Source organism: Cetorhinus maximus, chromosome 4, assembly GCF_964194155.1.
Source record: "Cetorhinus maximus chromosome 4, sCetMax3.hap1.1, whole genome shotgun sequence".
Taxonomy (NCBI): domain Eukaryota; kingdom Metazoa; phylum Chordata; class Chondrichthyes; order Lamniformes; family Cetorhinidae; genus Cetorhinus; species Cetorhinus maximus.
The window spans coordinates 98,225,153-98,245,448 of NC_135882.1; the positions used below are offsets into that span (position 1 = coordinate 98,225,153).

The 20,296-nt window shown below is 41.6% G+C and overlaps 1 protein-coding gene across 2 annotated transcripts in view; it reads right to left on the reverse strand.

Moving 5' to 3' along the window:
- Positions 1-20,296, reverse strand: part of sntg1 (syntrophin, gamma 1) — a 637,587-nt gene that overhangs the window by 62,518 nt on the left and 554,773 nt on the right. For both annotated transcript variants that reach the window (XM_078539715.1, XM_078539716.1), the window contains exon 14: positions 14,592-14,708. In XM_078539715.1, the coding sequence (XP_078395841.1) occupies positions 14,592-14,708 (117 nt within the window). The remainder of the gene's footprint in view (positions 1-14,591; positions 14,709-20,296) is intronic.

Sequence of the window (20,296 nt, forward strand, 5' to 3'; positions counted from 1 at the left end):
GATGAAGATCTGTCTAAAGAAGGTTTTTGATCTTAAGGTAGCATTGAACCACCACAGCAAGCATAGATGCGGTACTGGAGGGTTAAGCTGTCAAGGGTTCTGGCTGTGAGCAGGTTGACTGGTCAGCCTGATCATATAAGGCACTGAAGCAGTTTGCTACTGACTGGACTATAATAGTCTGCCCTGTCACTGGGGAGCCAGAAAACAAAACTGGCATTCGATGCCATCCCCTCTATTTAAAGTTAAAGGAGAAAAGTACCATACTTTCAATGGTACAAAGGAGAATATCCCCCAAAACTTGTGAACAATGTGCAGTTGTTTTGTCTTTGTTTTGGTACTATAGGATTTCTTCCCCTGTCTCTCCATCACCCCAGCATTATAAATAGGAGTAGAATCCAAAGCAGTTGCACGCTTAATCTGTATTGAAGAACAATTAAACTCAGTCTCAACCCAAGATCATGCAGTAGCGAGAACTGAACTTTCACCTATAACTGGGTTTCAAATAAGAACCAGACTATTCAGATGCAAGTCTCCTAAGGCATATTTAAAGGTTCATCATGAAATCAGTTTGAATGATCTTAATGCAGTTTCCAGTGAATGCATATAAAATGCAAAATTGTCCATAATTCATCTGCAATTACCATCAACTTGTCAGGCTCACTCAAGGGTAACTCAAAGACATGGAAAAAATCATACTTATATCATAGCTGGTATTCTTCTTTTCTGAGGTTGAAATTAAAATAGAAAATGCTTGAAACATACAGTGGGCTGATCAGCATCTGTAAAAAAAAAAGAAACAGGTTATGATGTTTCGGCCATAAACCCTTCTTCAGATGAAGGTTAAGATGAAGGGTACATATCCGAAATGTCATAATCTGTTTTTCCCTTTACAGATGCTGACCAACCTGCTATGTATTTCTAGCATTGTTTCTTCAGTAACTTCAGGACATTGAGAAAACAGTCATTGTAGATTTATGTTCACTGGAAACCTACTTCAGAAAGTGAGGACTTTAACCAAATGTTGCCAATACTATCATTTCAGCCTTCCACCTGAACAACTTGAAGGCTTGGGAATGACTTCATGTCCAGTTCTGCAGCTGACCACTCACCCATTACTCATTGCCAAAATATCTTGGCATCATTCTTGACTGTACATTGGCCGCCCAGCAATAACTCTTGAACCTTGGAGCCAAGATCAATGACAGTGAATCTCCTTTAGAAACTAGTGGGTACCATCTGGGGCAGCAAAGCCAACATGCTACACACTGCTTCACTCACTCTGGTCTACCCAACAGCAGAGTACTGATGCTCAAACTGGCTCAGGAGCTGCCACACAAATGTAGTAGATACACACCTCAGGGAAACCATGAGGACTATTTCTGGGACATTGAGACCAAGACAGCTCAAATGGCTTCCTGTGGACCTCCTGATGTCTACAGGGAAAACATCCTCCTCAAAGAACACCACCAGCTGACAGCTGACACAGGACATTAAAAAACCCAAAGCACTCATCTAAAATCCTGTAGTCCCTACTGGAACACCTTCCATAGCTAACAAACTGATGACAGCCCCACCTCTCGATAGTACTCAGCTGTTGGGTAGCCCCACTTCCAGGTTGGCTGCAAACATCACTGTTGTGCATTGCACTAAGACTAACATGTGGATTCACAGCAGGCAGCCATTATTGAACTAACTTTATTTACACCGCCCTTACAGAGAGGGCAGCGGAGATGGCAATATAATAAAATGCTCAGATCATACAATATACAACACTCCCTTTGCACTTAAAAAAACAATTTATACATTAAAGTGTAAAATGATACATGTACATGATTTCCCAGAAAACAATATGACTAAACCAACATCAACAATACCTGAAAGTTTGACAGGTTGAGTTGGAAATTTGTCGTTACTGTAATCACAACTAAAACATATTGACCAACACTTATAGAGTAATTTACGTGTAAAAAAAGCTTTATTTTCTTAACACTAGTATGTGTTTAACAATAATATAATTTGATAAGAAGTGCTGCAAAGAACAACTTATTTCTTCTTCCTTCCTACATAATTTCAATTAACCTAACTGGCTTCTTTTTCTTTTGTCTGGGTACCTCTGTCTATTTCCACTTGCTTGACTCTACTCTCTCAACATCTCTGACTTTGTCACCCAGAACTTTGACCACCTACTCGACTTAATGGTTGATGTGTGACATTGGTTGATTGTCGTATTAAAAACCATGACTCACTTTGTTGTGCTGGTGGATTTTGTAATACCAGCAAACTTTCAGTTTCTTAGTGACTTTCATTTTTTTTCCGACCTTCACTTTGGACGATAAGAGAAATTTGGGCTATAGGAGGTTTATCATGCTCTCCCTTGGTCAGATTTCTTCTTTCAAGCAAATGATTTACCTGAAACTGACAGTCTCTTTACAATCTTCACGAGATATGTGAATGCACCTAGTCTCTTTACAACAATTGCCCTTGAGAATGCAGTATTGAGAATGTAATCTGCAATGGTCTCACTTGGCAAATGCTTCCTTTGATGGAACACAATTCTCAGCCAATCTCATTTTTAGTCATGCCATATTAAGAATCTAGGATCTCATTAATTTCAGAATATTCCATCGAACTGAGGTCTGTTGGTCAACATTAGTTAAAAACTACATCAAAAGCATCTGGCCCCAGTATGGTAAGGAGAACATTTACTTTATTCTCATCTCCTATTTTATTCACTCTCAACTAGATGTGAAACCTTTGTTCATAATTACCCGAGTCCTCTTTGTTAAGGTTGAATTCCTCCATTTTCCCCAAATATGTCTTCAGTACGATTTTATTTTAAACTACATACCATGCTGACTCAATGTGCACCTGGACATGATGTGCATACACAGCAATCTTTCAAATTTCTCAAGCTTCCTCAAAATCAACTTTTGGAGTTCCAAAAATGTATTCTTCATTCCTTAATTTCTCAAACAAACAATAGAAGAAAATTCCATCCCAACCTTGTCACCATCTTTTTGTTGTGGAGTGCACTAAGTAAGACCAAGATGTGGACATACAGCAGGCAGCTATTATTGAACTAACTTTATTTACACTTCCCCAACAAAGAGGGCAGTATAACAAAATGTTCAGATTTTGCAATTTGCTACCATCACTAAACACAAACCTGGTAACTGACCTGAATGGTGAAGTCCAGGTTTCAACCTTTTGTGGAATCTCTAGGCAACCCTCACCCCCTTGAGGACAGGTCAGGGAGGAAGTGACCACTTGCTCCACAAGTGGAATGGCACATTATTCAGGAGAAAAAAGGTCTGGTCTACATAAAGCTTGTATATTATTTGACATAGGATTTTTGATACTGGCAGGAGGTACAACAACTGAAGTACTTCCTTTCACAGCATTGGTGTCCCTTACCATAACTTTAAGTTCACCAAAGATAAAAACAAATAAAAGTATATTTAGAAATAGTTAGCTCAAAAGGAACGTTTTGTGGGAGGGAAAGGTACTGATTGAGGACTATTTTAGTTTTTCCAAAGCGCAACCAATAAACCATAGAATTGGAAGCCATATCATGGCACAGTTACCCAATATACATTTTCGATTATGAACATTTGATCAAATCTAGATAATTTCTTGTTCATCAATCAAATTATTCTAATTTTATTTTGCGTTCTTCATGATGGAGTAGATCAATACTGTTTTTCATTTAGTATGGCAACGTTTGTGTATATGGTGTTATTTCTGAAGATACTTAATGATCAGTACAACGGTATTAAGGAGTAAAAGCATGAGAAATGTGAATATATGAGATTCTATTTCATTTCTAACGAAGAAGAGGCTATCCTCAATGCAGCAGGGAGTAACAGCTTAAACAAGAAATAATGGTAATTATAAACAACTGAATCCATTTAACAAAAAGCATTCTTGGAATGTAAGCATCCCTACTTGCTCAGAAAAGACAGCCTTCTCCTTGATCTGCTTGCAGTCTTGCAGTGACAGTTCTCCAACAAGAGGATTAGGTGAGGATCCTTCTGGATTACTACTTATAGGAATAATTAAGTAAGCATGCTAACTCGAATGAGAGCATTCAATCTATCAAGTTTAATTAGCCAGTAATGCCTAGAGCCTAGCTATGGAAATATAAATATATATCGACCTATCAGTCAAAAACTGACACAAGTATCATGCCAGATTCATATTTTACCCATTGGTGTTATGTAATAATTACTACTAGCTATAGCTCATTCGGAGAATATTATTTCTAATTAATAATGTGTTGATTACAGGTAGTCTTCACTAAGCGATAAATCGATGACTACATATCTCGATGACCCATCTTTTAATTACAGACTGTGCGAGGAAATTGAACAGAATGAAACCTGTGCACAAACTAAATCATGTTTTCAATATGGTTAAAAATAACGGGTTTGGATAAGGTAGCCAAGGAAAAACTGTTCTCATTATCTGGTGGCACATGGACTCAGGGACAGGGATTTAAGGTTTCGGGCAAGAGATGCAGGGGGACTGTTTGAGTGGGAATGACTTGAAGTGTGCAGCCAAGAAAGTGGTGGAAGCAGAAACGATCAATGATTTCAAAAGGAAATTGGATGTGCACTTGAAGGAAATAAGCCTGCAGGACTATAGGGACTGAGTGGGGGAGTGGTAACAACTGGATTGACCTGCGGAGATCTGGATGTACTTGATGGGCTGAATGGCCTCTTTCTGTGCCGCAAATAACTCTATGATTTTATGGGCCAGGTATTCATGGAGGCAGGAAGACTCTGTGGACTTTGAAAAATGGCATGAGAGACCCAGAGGTGGAATTCCTGCACTCATTTCAAATTTTTCTGAGGAATGGAAGGGGTGCTGAGTTCAAACAGACCCAATTTTGGCTGTTGCAAAGGCCTTAATCCACAGCGAGGGAGTCACAAATTTATGGAATAGATGTAAATGCTCTTAAAGGGTGGATAAGGTCTGTTTAACTGACCTGAAATTTTAAAAATCCTCCTCTCTTTGAACTGTAAAACAAAAACTGGCTGCAGCTGCCAATGATTGTGAAAGAAAGACATTTGCTGGATTGCTTTGATTAACAGGCCAGTTGTTGTACCATCAGTTCGACCAGTTTCAATAGAGTTCTTTGTTAACATTTCCCTATGCGCTATAATTATGAATGTTTGGCTGAGTTTCAAAAAGCTACAATTATCTCAGCATTGGGCATGGAGTTCACAGTTTGACTGACAGCTTAAAGAGGCTATTAAAGAATTAGGGGTAAGAACAGAAGTTTGTTTTTATAAGAGATTAACCACTTGAGGAGATTTTAAAGGTTTGGTGCTTTCATGAATGATCTTTTTCACTATCAAGTTTGTATAGTGAGAGCTGTGTTAGAGTTTCAAGGAGTTTATTTTATGTCATCTCCACATGGCTGGTGAGGTTTGCCCATGATGGATACAGGGTGAATATCTATGGAGTTGCCATAGAGGGTATGAAGAGTCATGAGGGTGGGTGAGGACATGAGTTGGCATTGAGGTTATGAGGGTCCATAGGGGTGAGCAGGGGACATGAAATGGCATTGAGTTTTCATGGAAATTGTGACAGGACATGGGGTGGGTGGGGGTGAGGGGGTGCGAGGATTGAGGGCTAGAGGGCCCAAAACCTTCAAAAACAACTGGGCAATGTCACAGAGAACAAAGACAGGCCTTCTAACCAGCCTGCTTTCACATGTGCTCAGTCCTATGGAGACCAATGCTCTACTTCCGGGATTGGCAGGCCCGACTCCATCCCATATCTGACCCGCCCCCACCCTAACATCTTGTGAGACAGGGTACTTTTTACCAAGGTGGGTCCAGTGAGTCTGGAAATTTCCTGATTCTTGCTATCCCCGCCTCTATAACCAAAGTACGGCCCTCTATTTTTTAAAAAGAGCAGGCAAAAGGAGGATCCATAGGCAGTACCCACCACAGCAGGGGAAAAGAGGACCCAGAGGCAGTAAACACCATCTAGATGAGTGGGGGCGGGGGTGAGGAAAGAGGACCCAGAGGCAGTAACCACCACCTAGAAGAGTTCACAAAATTACAGAATCACAGAATCTCACAGTGCAGAAGAGGCCCTTCAGCCCATCGAGTCTGCATCAACACGTGAGAAACACCTGACCTACCTACATAATCCCACTTACCAGCACTTGGCCCAAAGCCTTGAATGTTATGACGTGCCAAGTGCTCATCCAGGTACTTTTTAAAGGATGTGAGGCAACCTGCTCCACCACCCTCCCAGGCAGTGCATTCCAGACCGTCACCACCCTCTGGGTAAAAAAGTTTTTCCTCAAATCCCCTCTAAACCTCCTGCCCCTCATCTTGAACTTGTGTCCCCTCGTGACTGACCCTTCAACTAAGGGAAACAGCTGCTCCCTAATCACCTTGTCCATGCCCCTCATAATCTTGTGCACCTCGGTCAGGTCACCCCTCAGTCTTCTTTGCTCCAACAAAAACAACCCAAGTCTACCCAACCTCTCTTCATAACTTAAATGTTTCATCCCAGGCAACATCCTGGTGAATCTCCTCTGCACCCCCTCCAGTGCAATCACATCCTTCCTATAATGTGGCGACCAGAACTGCACACAGTACTCCAGCTGTGGCCTCACCAAGGTTCTATACAACTCCAACATGACCTCCCTACTTTTGTAATCTATGCTCGATTGATAAAGGCAAGTGTCCCATATGCCTTTTTCACCACCCCACTAACATGCCCCTCTGCCTTCAGAGATCTATGGACAGAGATCTATAGTTAAGGGGGGGACGATATGGAAAGAGGACCCAGAGGCAGTAACCACCATCTAGAAGAGCTATGAGAGAAATCAATGCGTAACATCACAGGAAAACAGATACATGAATATTTGGTGAATATTTTGCTAATTTATCTTCAAAACCATTGTAATTTACTACTAATTATAAGGTTTTATTAAGTAAGGTTTACTAACAGTAGTAAAGGTTATCATTAAAATATCATAAATTAACACATTATAAAGATGGCAGGGCAGGTGATGTGTTACAACTGCAGGATTTGGGATTTCCTGGGAACCGAGATGATCCAGGGCAAACATGACTGCAGTTAAGTGTCTGCAGCTTGAGGAGCTTCAGCTCAGAGTCATTGAACTGGGAGCCAAGCTGCGGATACTGCAATGCATCGGGGAGGGGGAATGTTACCTGGCTACTTTGTACCAGGAGGCAGTCACACCGCTTAGGTTAGAGTCTTCTGATGTGGTCAGGGGTAGCAGAGTATCACTGCGAGTGAGGCTGGTATGGAGAGACAGAAGGTAGAAATGGAGGAGCCTCAGCCTTTACAATTGTCCAATAGGTTTGATGTTCTTGCAGCCTTCATGGATGAAAGTGATGGCTGCAGGGTGGATGGGCAAACTGACCATAGTACAGGAAGCCATTCAAGCAGGGGGAGTTAATAGAAATGTAGTAGTAGTTGGGGACAGTATAATCAGGGGGATACTTACAGTTCTCTGCGGGCGAGAGCAGGAGCCCAGATGGCTGTGTTACATGCCCAGTGCCAGGATTCAGGACATCTGTTCTGGACTGGAGAGGAACTTACAGTGGGAGAGGGAGGATCCAACAGTGGGAGAGGGAGGATCCAGTTGTTGTGGTCCACATACGTACTAACAACATAGGTAGACATAGGAAAGAGGTTCTGCTGAAGGAATATGAGCTACTAGGGGTAAATTAAAAAGCAGAACCTCAAAGATAATAATCTCTGGATTGCTAACTCAGCCACAAGCAAATTGGCGTAGGGTAAATCGGATTAGAGTTTTAAATGCATGGCTCAAAAATTGGTGTAGGAGAAATGAGTTGAGGTTCATGGGGCACTGGCACCAGTACTGGGGAAAATGGGAACTGTATCATTGGGATGGTCTTCACCAGAATGATGCTGGGATGAGTGTTCTGGCCAGTCGTATGATGAGTGCAATAGAGAGGGCTTTAAAGTAAATAGTGGGGGCAAGGGATCAAGTTTGCGGAGGTGTGATAAAATAAGTAGAGAAGACAAGGCAAAAGGGAAAGGGAAATGATATTCAGAGCATGGGAGAAAGGGACAGAGTGTACAAACCTAAGGGTGTACCAGCAGATAAGGATGGAGGTTACAAAAAAAGTGAAAAGACAGAACTAAAGGCTCTGCATCTGAATGCATGTAGCATTCGTAACAAAACAAATTCATTGACAGCACAAATAGAAATAAATATGGACAATCTGATAGCCATTACAGAGACATGGCTGCAGGATGACAAAGACTGGGACTTGAATATTCAAGGGTACATTATATTTAGGAAGGACAGGAAGCTAGGAAAAGGTGGAGGGGGTAGCTCTGTTAATTAAGGATGACATTTGGTACAATAAAGAGAGATGACCTAAGTGCTGGAGATCAAGCTTTAGAGTCAGTTTGAGTAAAGATGAGAAATAATAAAGGTAAGAATACAAACAGTAACCACACTGTACGATGGGGTACATAGTAAGAAATAATGGGAGTTTGTGAGAAAGGGATGGTGATAATCATGAGTAATTTTAATCTAAATACAGATTGGATAAATCAAATTGGCAAAGGTAGCCTGGAGGATGAGTTCATAGTGTGTTTTTGGGACAGTTTCTGAGAGCAGTACATTTTAGCACCAACCAGTGAGAAGGCTATGCTAGATCTGGCAATTTGAAATAAGACAGGATTAATTACTGACCTCATAGTGAAGGAAACCCTAGGCTGCAGTGATCAAAATATGATGGAATTTCACATTCAGTTTGGGGGAGGGAGGAGTGGACCTAAGACTATTGTTTTAAACTTAGGTAAAGGCAATTTTTAAAAATTCATTTATAGGATGTGGGTGTCACTGGCTAGGCCAGCATTTATTGCCCATCCCTAATTTCCCTTCAGCACTTGGTAGTGGGCTGCCTTCTTGAACTACTGCAGTCCCTGTGGTGTAGGTACACCCACAGTGCTGTTAGGGATGCAGTTCCAGGATTTTGACCCAGCAGCAGTGAAGGAACGGTGATATATTTCCAAGTCAGGATGGTGTGTGGTTTGCAGGGGAACTTCCAGGTGCTGGTGTCCCATGTATCTGCTGCCCTTGTCCTTCTAGATGGTAGTGCTCATGGCAATGGAAGGTACTGTCTAAGGAGCCTTGGTGAGTTTCTGCAATGCATCTTGTAGATGGTACACACTGCTGCTACTGTGCGTTGGTGGTGGAGGGAATGAATGTTTGTGGATGGGGTGTCAATTAAGCAGGATGCTTTGTCCTGAATGGTGTCAAGCTTCTTGTGTGTTGTTGGAGCTGCACTCATCCAGGCAGGTGGAGAGTATTTCTTCACACTCCTGACTTGTGCCTTGTAAATGGTGGACTTTGGGGAGTCAGGAGGTCAGTTACTCACCACAGGATTCCTAGCCTTTGACCTCTTATAGCCAAAGTACCTATATGTCTAGTCCAGTTCAGTTTCTGGACAATGGTAAGCCCCCAGAATGTTTATAGTGGGGTTTTCAGTGATCATAATGCCATTGAACGTCAAGATTGGATAGATTCTCTCTTGCTGGAGATGGTCATTGCCTGGCACTTGTGTGGCATGAATATTACTTGCCACTTGTCAGCCCAAGCCTGGGTATTGTCCAGGACTTGCTGCATTTGAATATGGACGGCTTCAGTATCAGATGAGTAGCAAATGGTGCTGAACATTGTGCAATCATCAGCCAACATCCCCACTTCTGACCTTATGATGGATGGAAGGTCATTGATGAAGTAGCTGAAGATAGTTGGGCCTTGGACACTACCCTGAGGAACTCCTGCAGTTGATGTCCTGGAACAGTGTTGACCTCCAACACCCACAGCCACCTTCCTTTGTCCTAGGGTATGACTCCAACCAGCAGAGAGTTTTCCCCCTGATTCTCATTGATTCCAGTTTTGCTAGGGCTCCTTGATGCCACACTTGGTCAAGTGCTGCCTTGATGTCAAGGGCAGTCACCTTCACCTCACCTCTGCAGTTCAGCTCTTTTGTCCATGTTTGAACCAAGGCTGTAATGAAGTCAGGAGCTGAGTGGCCTGGTGGAACCCAAACTGGGCATCAGTGAATAGGTTATTGCTAAGTAAGTGCCGCTTTATAGCACTGTTGATGACCCCTTCCATTACTTTACTGATGATTGAGAGTAGACTGACGAGGCCAGGTTGGATTTGCCCTGCTTTTTGTGGACAGGATATACCTGGGCACATTGCTTGGTAGATGTCAGTGTTGTAGCTATTCTGGAACAGCTTGACTAGGGGCGCCGCAAGTTCTGGAGCACATGTCTTCAGTGCTATTGCTGGAATATTATCAGGGCCCAAAGCCTTTTCAGTATCCCGTGACTTCAGCCATTTCTTGATATCACGTGGAGTGAATCGAATTGGCTGAAGACTGGCATTTGTGATGCTGGGGACCTCCGGAGGAAGCCGAGATGGATCATCCACTCAGCACTTCTGCTTGAAGACTGTTGTGAATGTTTCAGCCTTATCTTTTGCACTGATGTCCTGGGGTCCTCCATCATTGAAGATGGGGATACTTGTGGAGCCTCCTCCTCCAGTGAGTTGTTTAATTGTCCACCACCATTCATGACTGGATGTGGCAGAACTGCAGAGCTTAGATCTGCTCCGTAGGTTGTGGAATCACTTAGCTCTGTCTATCACTTGCTGCTTATGCTGTTTGTCACACAAGTGGTCCTCTGTTGTAGCTTCACCAGATTGATGACTCATTTTTAGGTATGCCTGGTGCTGCTCCTGGCAGGCTCTCCTTCATTCTTCATTGAATTATGAGGCATGAAGGCAGAGCTAGCTAAAATTAGGTTAAGGGATAGGTCAGTAAAGAAAGCAGACATTTAAGGAAATATTTCAGAATACTCAGAAAAGATACATTCCATTGAGAAAGAAAGACTGTAAGTGAAGGACACACTATCCATGGTGAACCAAAGAAGTAAATGATAATATAAAATTGAAAGAAAAAGCATATAATTTCACAAAGATGAGTGGCAGGTCAGATGATTGGACGTAATATAAAAAACAGCAAAGAATGGCTGAAAGATTAATAAAGAGGGAGAAATTAGTGTACGAGAGAAAGCTAGGTAGACACATAAAAGCATATAGTAAGAGTTTCTACAGGTACTTAAAAAGGAAAATAGTAAGTAAAAAGAGTGTTGATCCTCTAGACAGTGAGAATGGGGAGTTAATAATGGAAAGTAAGGAAATGGTGGATGAACTGAACAAATATTTAGCATCTGCCTTCATTATAGAGGATACAAATAACATCCCAGAAATAATTGTGAATCAGGAGCTAAAAGGGAGGGAGGAACTTTAAACATTACAGTCAGCAAGGAAAGGGTACTAAGAAAATTATTAGAACTAAAAGCTGAAAAGTCCCCAGATCCTGACTTCATCCTAGGGTCTTAAAAGAAGTGGCTGCTGAGATTGTAGATGCATTGGCCTTGACTTTTCAAACTTCCCTAGACTCTGGAAAGGTTCCATCAGATTGGAAAATAGTGAATGTGGGCCCTCTATTCAAGAAAGGGAGGAGACAGAAAGTGGGAAACTACAGGCTTGTTAACTTAACATCTGTCAGAGGGAAATATCTAGAATCTATCATTAAGGAGGTTATAGTAAGGCACTTAGAAAATCTCAATGCAATCAAGCAGAGTCAACATAGTTTTGTGAATGGGAAATAATGTTTGACTAATTAGAGTTCTTTGAGGAAGTAACAAGCAATGTGGATAAAAGGGAAATCTGAATGTGCTGTACTTAGATTTCCAGAAAGCAATTGACAAGGTGCTACATCAAAGGTTACTATGCAAAATAAGAGTTCATGGTGTAGAGGGTAACATATTAGCACGGATAAAGGGTTGATTAGCTAGCAGGAAATGGAGAGTAGGGATAAATGGGTCTTTTTCAGCTTGGCAAGATGGGATGAATGGAGTGTCACAGGGATCAATGCTTGGGCCTCAACTATTTACAGTTCATATCAATGACTTGGATGAAGGGACCAAATGTATGGTTGCTAAATTTGCTGATAACAGAAAAATAGTTGGAAAGTAAGTTGTGAAGAGGACACAAGGAGTCTGCAAATGGATATAGATTGGTCAAGTGAGTGGGCAAAAACTTGGCAGATGAATGTAGGAAAATATGAACGTGTCCACTTTGGCAGGAAGAATAGAAAAACAACATATTATTTAAATGGAGAGAGATTGCAGAACTCTGAGGTACAGAGGGATCTGGGTGTCCTGGTAAATAAATCAAGAAAAGTTAGTATGCATGTACAGCAAGTGATTAGGTAGGAAAATGGAATATTGTTGTTTATTTTAAGGGGAAATGGAATGTAAAAGTAGGGATGTTTTGTTCCAGTTGTACAGGGCATTGGTGAGACCACACGTGGAGTACTGAGTACAGTTTTGGTCTCCTTATATAAAAAAGGATATAAATACATTAGAAGCAGTTCAGGGAAGATTCACTCGACTAATACCTGGGATGGCAGGGTGGTGGCGGGGTTAGGGGCGGTTGCGGGAAGTAAGGGCGGAGGTGGGTTATCTTTCGAGGAAAGGGACCTGGGCCTGTATCCATTAGAGTTTAGAAGATTGATAAGTGATCTTATTGAAACTGAGGGGACTTGACAGGGTGGATGCTGAAAGGATGTTTCTCCTTGTAGGAGAGATTAGAACTAGGGGACACAGTTTAAAAATAAGGGGTCTCTCATTTAATATGGAGATGAGAAGAAATGTTTTCTCTTAGAGGGTCATGAATCTTTGGAACTCTCTTCCCCAGAGAGCAATGGAGGCAGGATCAATTAATATTTTTTAGGCTGAGGTAGATAGATTCCTGACTAACAAGGGATTCAAAGGTTATCGGGCGTAGATGAAACATAGGGTTGAAGCCATAATCAAATCAGCCATGATCTTATTAAATGATGCAGTAGGCTCACGGGGCTGAAGGTCAACTCCTGCTCCTAATTCATATGTATGTTTGTAAAAAAAATTATGGATTGGGTATATAACAATGAATGTTGGCTACATAACAATGAATGCTTTAGCATTTGGGAAAAATTAAACAAGGGGTAAATTTTTTAGCTCAGCGGGCGGGCACGAGCCCAGCCCGCTCGAATGTAAAATGATGTGTTGACGTTGGGTGAGCATCCCAACGTCAACGCGCAGTCACGCGATATTTCATTCGGTGGGCACGGGCCTGAGTCAGCAGCGCACCCGCTGACAATTAAAAGGCCCGGTAAGGCCATTAGATTATCAATTAAGTTGAATTTGTTTTGCTGCCCACCGACATTTTCACGTGCATCGCCTCCGAGGCTTTGCATCTCATTCACTACAACAAGCGCCACACCATCTCGGCCAGGGAGGTCCAAAGCGCCATCCGCCTCCTGCTGCCAGGGAGCTGGCCAAACACGCCATCCCCGAAGGCACTAATGTGGTCACCAAATACACTAACTCCGTTTAGGTCGATCATTCTAAAGATTATAAAAAACACAACCTTACGGTTGGCAGGCGGGCGAAAAGGCCAAGCGACCTTTGCACTTTTTAGGAAACTTCATCCACGGGCAGGATGAGGTTTCCTAAAGCAAATAAAAATAAAATAAAAATTTTAAAACTTAATTAATAACACGTCCCTGCTCATGTGACAGAGTCACATGAGGGGACATGTTTCATTACATTTTTATTTTCTTTGATTTTCTTCTATAACTCCTCATCTCCCTGGAGGCAGCTCAGTGCCTCAAGGAGATTATGAAGTGCACACTCGCATGCATGCGTGAAGGTCACGCTCGCCCCACTCGCCCTGCTCCCCCCGCCCGCACAGACAGCACCGAGTGCTGCCGCTCGCATTTCACGCTGGGTGGGCCTTAATTGGCCCACCAGGGTGAAATTGCGTTCCGGCTCCGATCATGCTTGGCAATCGGCTTCCCGACCCCTCCCTCTCCTCCCCGCTCGCCCCCTCTAAGCCCACCTGACAAGGGTGAAATTCTGTCCAAGATGTTATACACTAAGGGCCAAATAAGCATTGAAGCATGACAGCAAGCTTTTATGAACAACGGCTATGAAGTACCTGTGTTAGTAAAGCAAAGGAGTTCAATGGATGGGTCTACAAATAACAATATAATTGAACTTAGTTTTTCAATAGTTGTGACTATAGCAGCATGAATAGGGCCAATAATAATCGGCTAAAAATTATTAGCACAATTTCATCTTAAATTATTAAATACATTTATCTAAGAGTAAAATTTGCTTTGAATTGAAATTTCTGCTGTGCATTTTGAATTGTTCCTATTGTTCTTTATTTAAAATAAATAAAAGACTTGCTTCAATTAACATCTGCATAAGAATTAAATATAGTCCGGACTTGCCAAAAGGTAAATAAGTTGTTCCTTCTTCAAGACTGGAGAGGATAAAACATAAAAATGGAAGCCATAATTTACAATTCACGTTACCTGGCATGCATCAGTGTGATATCTCATCATAATCAATAAAATATATTCACTGCAGATTTTCAGTTGCACAGTAAATTAAAAATGCTGAATAAGCCAAAACTGAACAGTATCACATACCGGAGGTGCTGTAAATTTGTATAGGCAAGAGCCTCTCACGGCTAAGTACTTTGGTGTATATAGTTTATCTTGCAATGAGTCTGGTTCCCGGTCTTCTACCCAGCCCATGTAGATTATCTGACAAAAAGAAACCAACAATATTGACTAGTGTTACATTTTAATAACTCAAGGTTGCTGTTAAAATGATGTGTGGAACATTCACTTGAAAAGCATTCCATTTCAACATGTTTTCTTCTGCTTTATCATTTTTCTAAAGCCTTTTAGGTGTATAATTATCTTGTCCTTCAAACTAAATCACTTTTTTGGCCTCAAGGTTATACAAAGGTTTTGTAAAACCATAATTTGTGCTTAATTCACATTTTGAGTTTCTATTTTCCAAAAAAAAATCAATCCTTTAGACAGTTCTTAAAACAACTTTCACTCCAGTCTCCACTTTGGTAGCAAGGATGCTTTGGAGCTGTGAAAAGATATAATATTAACCAATGCAGTGCTCTGAATCACATGCCGTGGATTTCCAGGTGCATTGGCGATGGGGTGGTCGAGGTGGGGGGGTGGGGTGGGGAGGTCTGGCAAAATAGCGCAGAAAGACACTGGAGGTGCCAATTCAAATACATTGCTGCAGCCCGAATGCAGAGATGGGCTTTGACTTTGTCTGCTTACAGGTACGACATTAAGTACAAGTGATCAGAAGATCACTGTAATGCCAATGCGATGTCTAGATTACCATCCCCCATCAAGGTAGAACCAAACAGGGAAGATGTCTTTTTCTTTTTACGTGTAGATGAGTTGCCAGTCACAGCAAATGATATTGGTAGAACAACTCGTAGGGGCCCTGTACTGACAAGGGCATAAGACTATATTGCAAATGGGTGGCCGATTTAGATACTGGATTTAGAAATCAGGCCATTTTTATGTGTAAGAATGAGTTGTCAGTTGATAAAAGTCGTGTTATGTGGGGAACCAAAGATGTAATTCCTGAAAGGTACAGATCACAGTTGCAATGTGATCTTCATGATAAACATTTAGGATTGTATTTGACCAAGAGTCTAGTGAGAAGTTTTGGCAGCCAAGGTTAAATAGAAGACACAGTGAAGCAGTGTACAGCATGGCAAACAGTAAAAAAGAAGCCGCTATCGGTACCTTTGCAACCATGGAAATGGCCAGCTAGAGTGTGTGCATAGATTTTGCAGAATTTGAATGACAACAGCTATTCATTATGATAGATAGCCATTTGAATTGGATTGGGATGTTCTCGATAAATCAAACAACTACAAAAACTCCAGATATGTTGTGTAGTTTGTTTGCTGTTTATGGGTTCCCAGAGAAAATTGTGTCTGACAACAGACCTCAGTTTTGTTCAGAAGAATTTGCAAATTTCATGAGAATACACAGGGCATCATTCTGCTTCAAATGGAGCAGCAAAATGCCAGTGAGAACCGTTAAGTGTGCTCTTGTTAAGAAAATGCTGGATACAAATTGGAAGAAACGTCGGTTTTCATTGAATCACAAACTGGTGATTTTTTTGTCTATTTACCGTAACACACCTCACACTAGTATTGGCAGAATGCCAGCTGAATTACTTCTTAGAAGACAGCCTAGAACAAGGTTTCCATTGCTGAAGCCACATTTAGCACAGTCTGTAGAAGACAAACAATCCAGGCAGAAAGAGGGTTATGATAAGGGTAGAGTGATAGAAAGAAGTCTGAAATTGAACCAGAAGGTTAAGGTGAAAGAACATCATCATAGGTGGCTGAAGTGGCTATCAGTTGTGAAAATATGTGGCCCTTGCACATATTTGGTCAAGATGTTTGGTGGTGGAAAGTTAGGTATAGATATAGATCATGTTTTACCTTCAGAGGTTCATGAAGAAGGAGGAAATTGGAAGAATCAAATGAGTCTGATGAATTGGATAGTTGGAATATGAGTAGAATGCCAATAGTTGCTCCAAAACAAGTTATACATGAAACTAGCTCAGACTGAATCAGAGTCTGCCAGAAATGTCTGATGAAGTGGAAATTTCAACTGAAGCTAAAGGTCAAAATCAGTCTATTAGGGAAAACCTCTCCTCAGACTCAGGTTCTTCCCCAAATTCTGAAAGTTTGGGTCAAGAAAGGAGGTGTCCTCTGAGGAATAGGAAAACAGTGGTTGTTACATTTGTAAATAAACAAAAAAACAAGAACTTTATGTAAGTTATATGGAACTCAAACATTGTGTATCTTTTTCATTGATGAGGGAGGAGTGTAATAGCACCCGCTTGTGGCCATTTGTGTATGTATATATAAATCAAACTGGATTAAACCAGTTTCAACAGGGTACTTAACTTACATGTGGCATACAGTCTCTTTTGTCCCACCAAGATATTACAATATCAACAAGACTGGTGTCTAACCTGTGATGAATTGCGTTGTGCCAATGGCAACTCAGAAATTTTTCCTCCCACAGAAGAATGACACTTCCCTAAACGTTGGACTTATATGTGTCCAATCCACCAATTATGAATAATTATCAAATTAATTAATCCAAATGCAGTAAAGGAAAAGTGCAAAAATGCAACCCCTTGATGTCGGTATTTAATTGCTCCACATAGATCTGAATGACCTGAACTGGCCTGCTCTGAAAGGGTATTAAAAATACAACTTAAGTCATAATTTTAATGTCATTTACGTAGAATAAGGCTTGGGTAAGTGACACTTCTAGCTAGTCAGCAATTCCACAAGACAACATCATTCTAGATTTCACCCAATCATTGGCTAAACTGATGCTTTAGTCCACCATTGCAAAACTTACCTCTGCATTAAAACTATTTCACCCATCATAACCTGAAAGCCTTGAATGCCTTCAATTTGCAGTTTAATAACACTCCCCTACTCCAAATGTAAAAGAATTAGGAACAGGAAGTGGTTCATCATTCTCTTGTGTTTGTTGCACCATTCAATAAGATCAGGGCTGATCTGACTCCTAATTCAATCTTCCTGTCATGGTTCCACTTCCTTTAATATCCAAGGTGAGCAAGATATATCAAATCAAATTTAAGATTATTAATTGAGCTAGAATCTACTACTTTTTTCGGCAGTGAGTTCTACACTTCTTCCACCTGTTGTGTGAATACATATTTCCTAACTTCTATCTTAAATGGTCTAGCTCTAATTTAAGTGCATGTCCTCTTGTCCCAGACTCCCACACCATCTATCAATTCCTTTCAAAATCGCAAAATACATCAATTGAATCACCCTTCACCTTCTACATACCAGAGAATACAAGCCTAGGTTATGCCCTCTCTCCACATAATTTAACTCTTGGAGCCTACACTGATCCTTCCAAGGCCAAAATATCAGGCTGGATTTCACATTGCCCACCAACGGCAGGAATGTAAAATCCAGCAGGTGGCCTTCTTGCTGCCTTCCTGCCACTGGACATGTCTGAAATTTTACGGGGGAGCAGGGGAGGCTGGCCCGCTTTGGGTCTGATCCCACTGCCATTGGTATTTTACACCATGCAGGAAGCCCAGCAAATTTAGCGGTGTGGGTTGGTGTCAGGCAAAGGAGGGGAGGAAACCTCCTTTGGGGCTCCTGGGCCCATCGGAGGCATCCCTCCTCAAAGGTCATTCCCCCACCCCTCACCCTTTAGGCCTCCCCCCTGGCCTCTTGAAAGCAGTGCCCCACACTCCTGGGACAGATTGGCAGATCACTGCAAGACCCCAGACCCTGAGCTCCTCAGCATTGGTGACTGCGTGTTGCCCCGGAGTAGCCACTGCTACCGGAAGCAGCACTCTAATATGGGACTTCCTATTGAGAAATGGGCGGAAGTGTTGCCTTAAAGCAATTAATCCTGCTCCCCTCAGGGGCTGCCATCAGGATTGTGGGCGGACTCCCGCCTGACTTTTTAGTCAGGGGTTGATGGGATGGAGGTGGTGGGGTGTGAGTGCTGAGGACCGCAGCAGCCCATAAAATCCAGCCCATCTTTTCATAGATGTGGTGCACAGAAACAAACACAATCCTTCAGAAGTGTTCTGACTAGGGCTTTGTATAACTGTAGCAAAACATCCTCCCCCCTTTATATTCTATCCCGCTGGGTAGAACAGCTAACATTCCATCAGTCTTTTTGACTTCTATTTGTACCTATGTTTTAATGATCTAGATACATGGAGCTCTAAATCTTTTTGGTTCTCTGCTGTTCCTAGCTTCTCAAAATTAAACAGATTTATCTTTCTTTGTTCCAAAATGGATGACTTCACACTTAGCTGCATTGAAATCTATCTGCCATTGTTTTGCCCACTCACTGAATCTGTCAATGGCTCTTCATAATATTATGCTCCCATTCACATTACTTAATATGCCACCTATTTTTGTGTAATTTGCAAACTTGAATATATAACTCTCTGTTTTGTTATCTAAGTCATTAATAAATATTAGCTTTGGCCTCAGCACAGATTCTTGTGGGACAGCACTATTCGCTTCCTTCCAATTTAAGTATATACCCATTATCCTTACACTTTGTGTTCTACACCCTAGCCAAATCCTTAACTAGGTCAATAATTTACCTTCATTTCCATGGGCTTTAATTTTAGCTAACATCTAACCTATACTTGTAAATGAGCAAGGACATAGGAAAGGTCACATGAACAAGACATGAAGCAGGCAATCCTAGACAAGTAAATCCAACATTAAAATCGGTGAAGAAATTTGAATACTGCTTATGAGAAAGACTACTGCAGCTTTTAAGGGAAAGGAAATACATTTTTGAAGATACAGGTTCTGGCAAGAAAATGAAAGCAATTTGTATGTGAAGTCGGTATTAGGAGGGCAGTGGGCAGTGCATGTGCTATATCTGTTCAAAGGAAATGGTCTAGGGCCTGTGCCAATTTTGTGTTTGTGCCCAATTTAAAATTAACTTGATGAACTGCCAGTGCAAAATGTGCTCTATGTCGGCAGTTCACCAATTATGCGAGTAGCTGAATATGAAGAGCTTACAACAAAGGGAAGGGTTGGAACTGTCAGGTGCATTCAGTTTGTCTTTTTGGACAGCAGCCAGATGGCCCTGTGGCCCACAGTAATTTCTATCCCTGATTCTGGTGCAAGCTCCTGAGAAGTGTCGTGCTGGTGCTTGTTGTGTTTTGGAGCTATTCTGATGTCTGAACCTGGAAATATAGGCAGGTTCATATCATATTGAGGGACTGCCCTTCAGACAGATGAAAGGGGGTGGTCTGGCGTGGAAAGCAGGCCCCAATATTTCTTTGTTGAGATATTTAAATTAGAAGAGTTTTCCAATGAATACAATTTACGAGAATTTACAAACACATTTGACAAAGCTCTTTAACTGTGATTTTCAAAGAAAAATTTGATTTTTCTGGCTAAAGGAATAGTCATCTGCATTAAAATTATAGCTTGATGGAGGGTGACCATAGATGTTTTGAGGATGGTGACGAAGAAAGTTCTACAGGAATCTTTCTGGGGATCGCTGTTTGTTGCATTATTGTCGTGCCCAATGAAGACATGTCCTATTCATAACTTCAAGCAGTCAGGCGTGAGTGGACAATATGACGAGAAGGCCAAAAACTGGTTTCACAACATCGTGAAACCAGTTTGCAATCGTCTGTTCTGCCTGCCGATGGTGGGCCCTGTTTCCCGCCCTCAGACGTTGGGAAACTCATTGTAATACATCAGTATATCATTATAAGGCCAGCCCGCTGGAATCGTCCCCCCGAC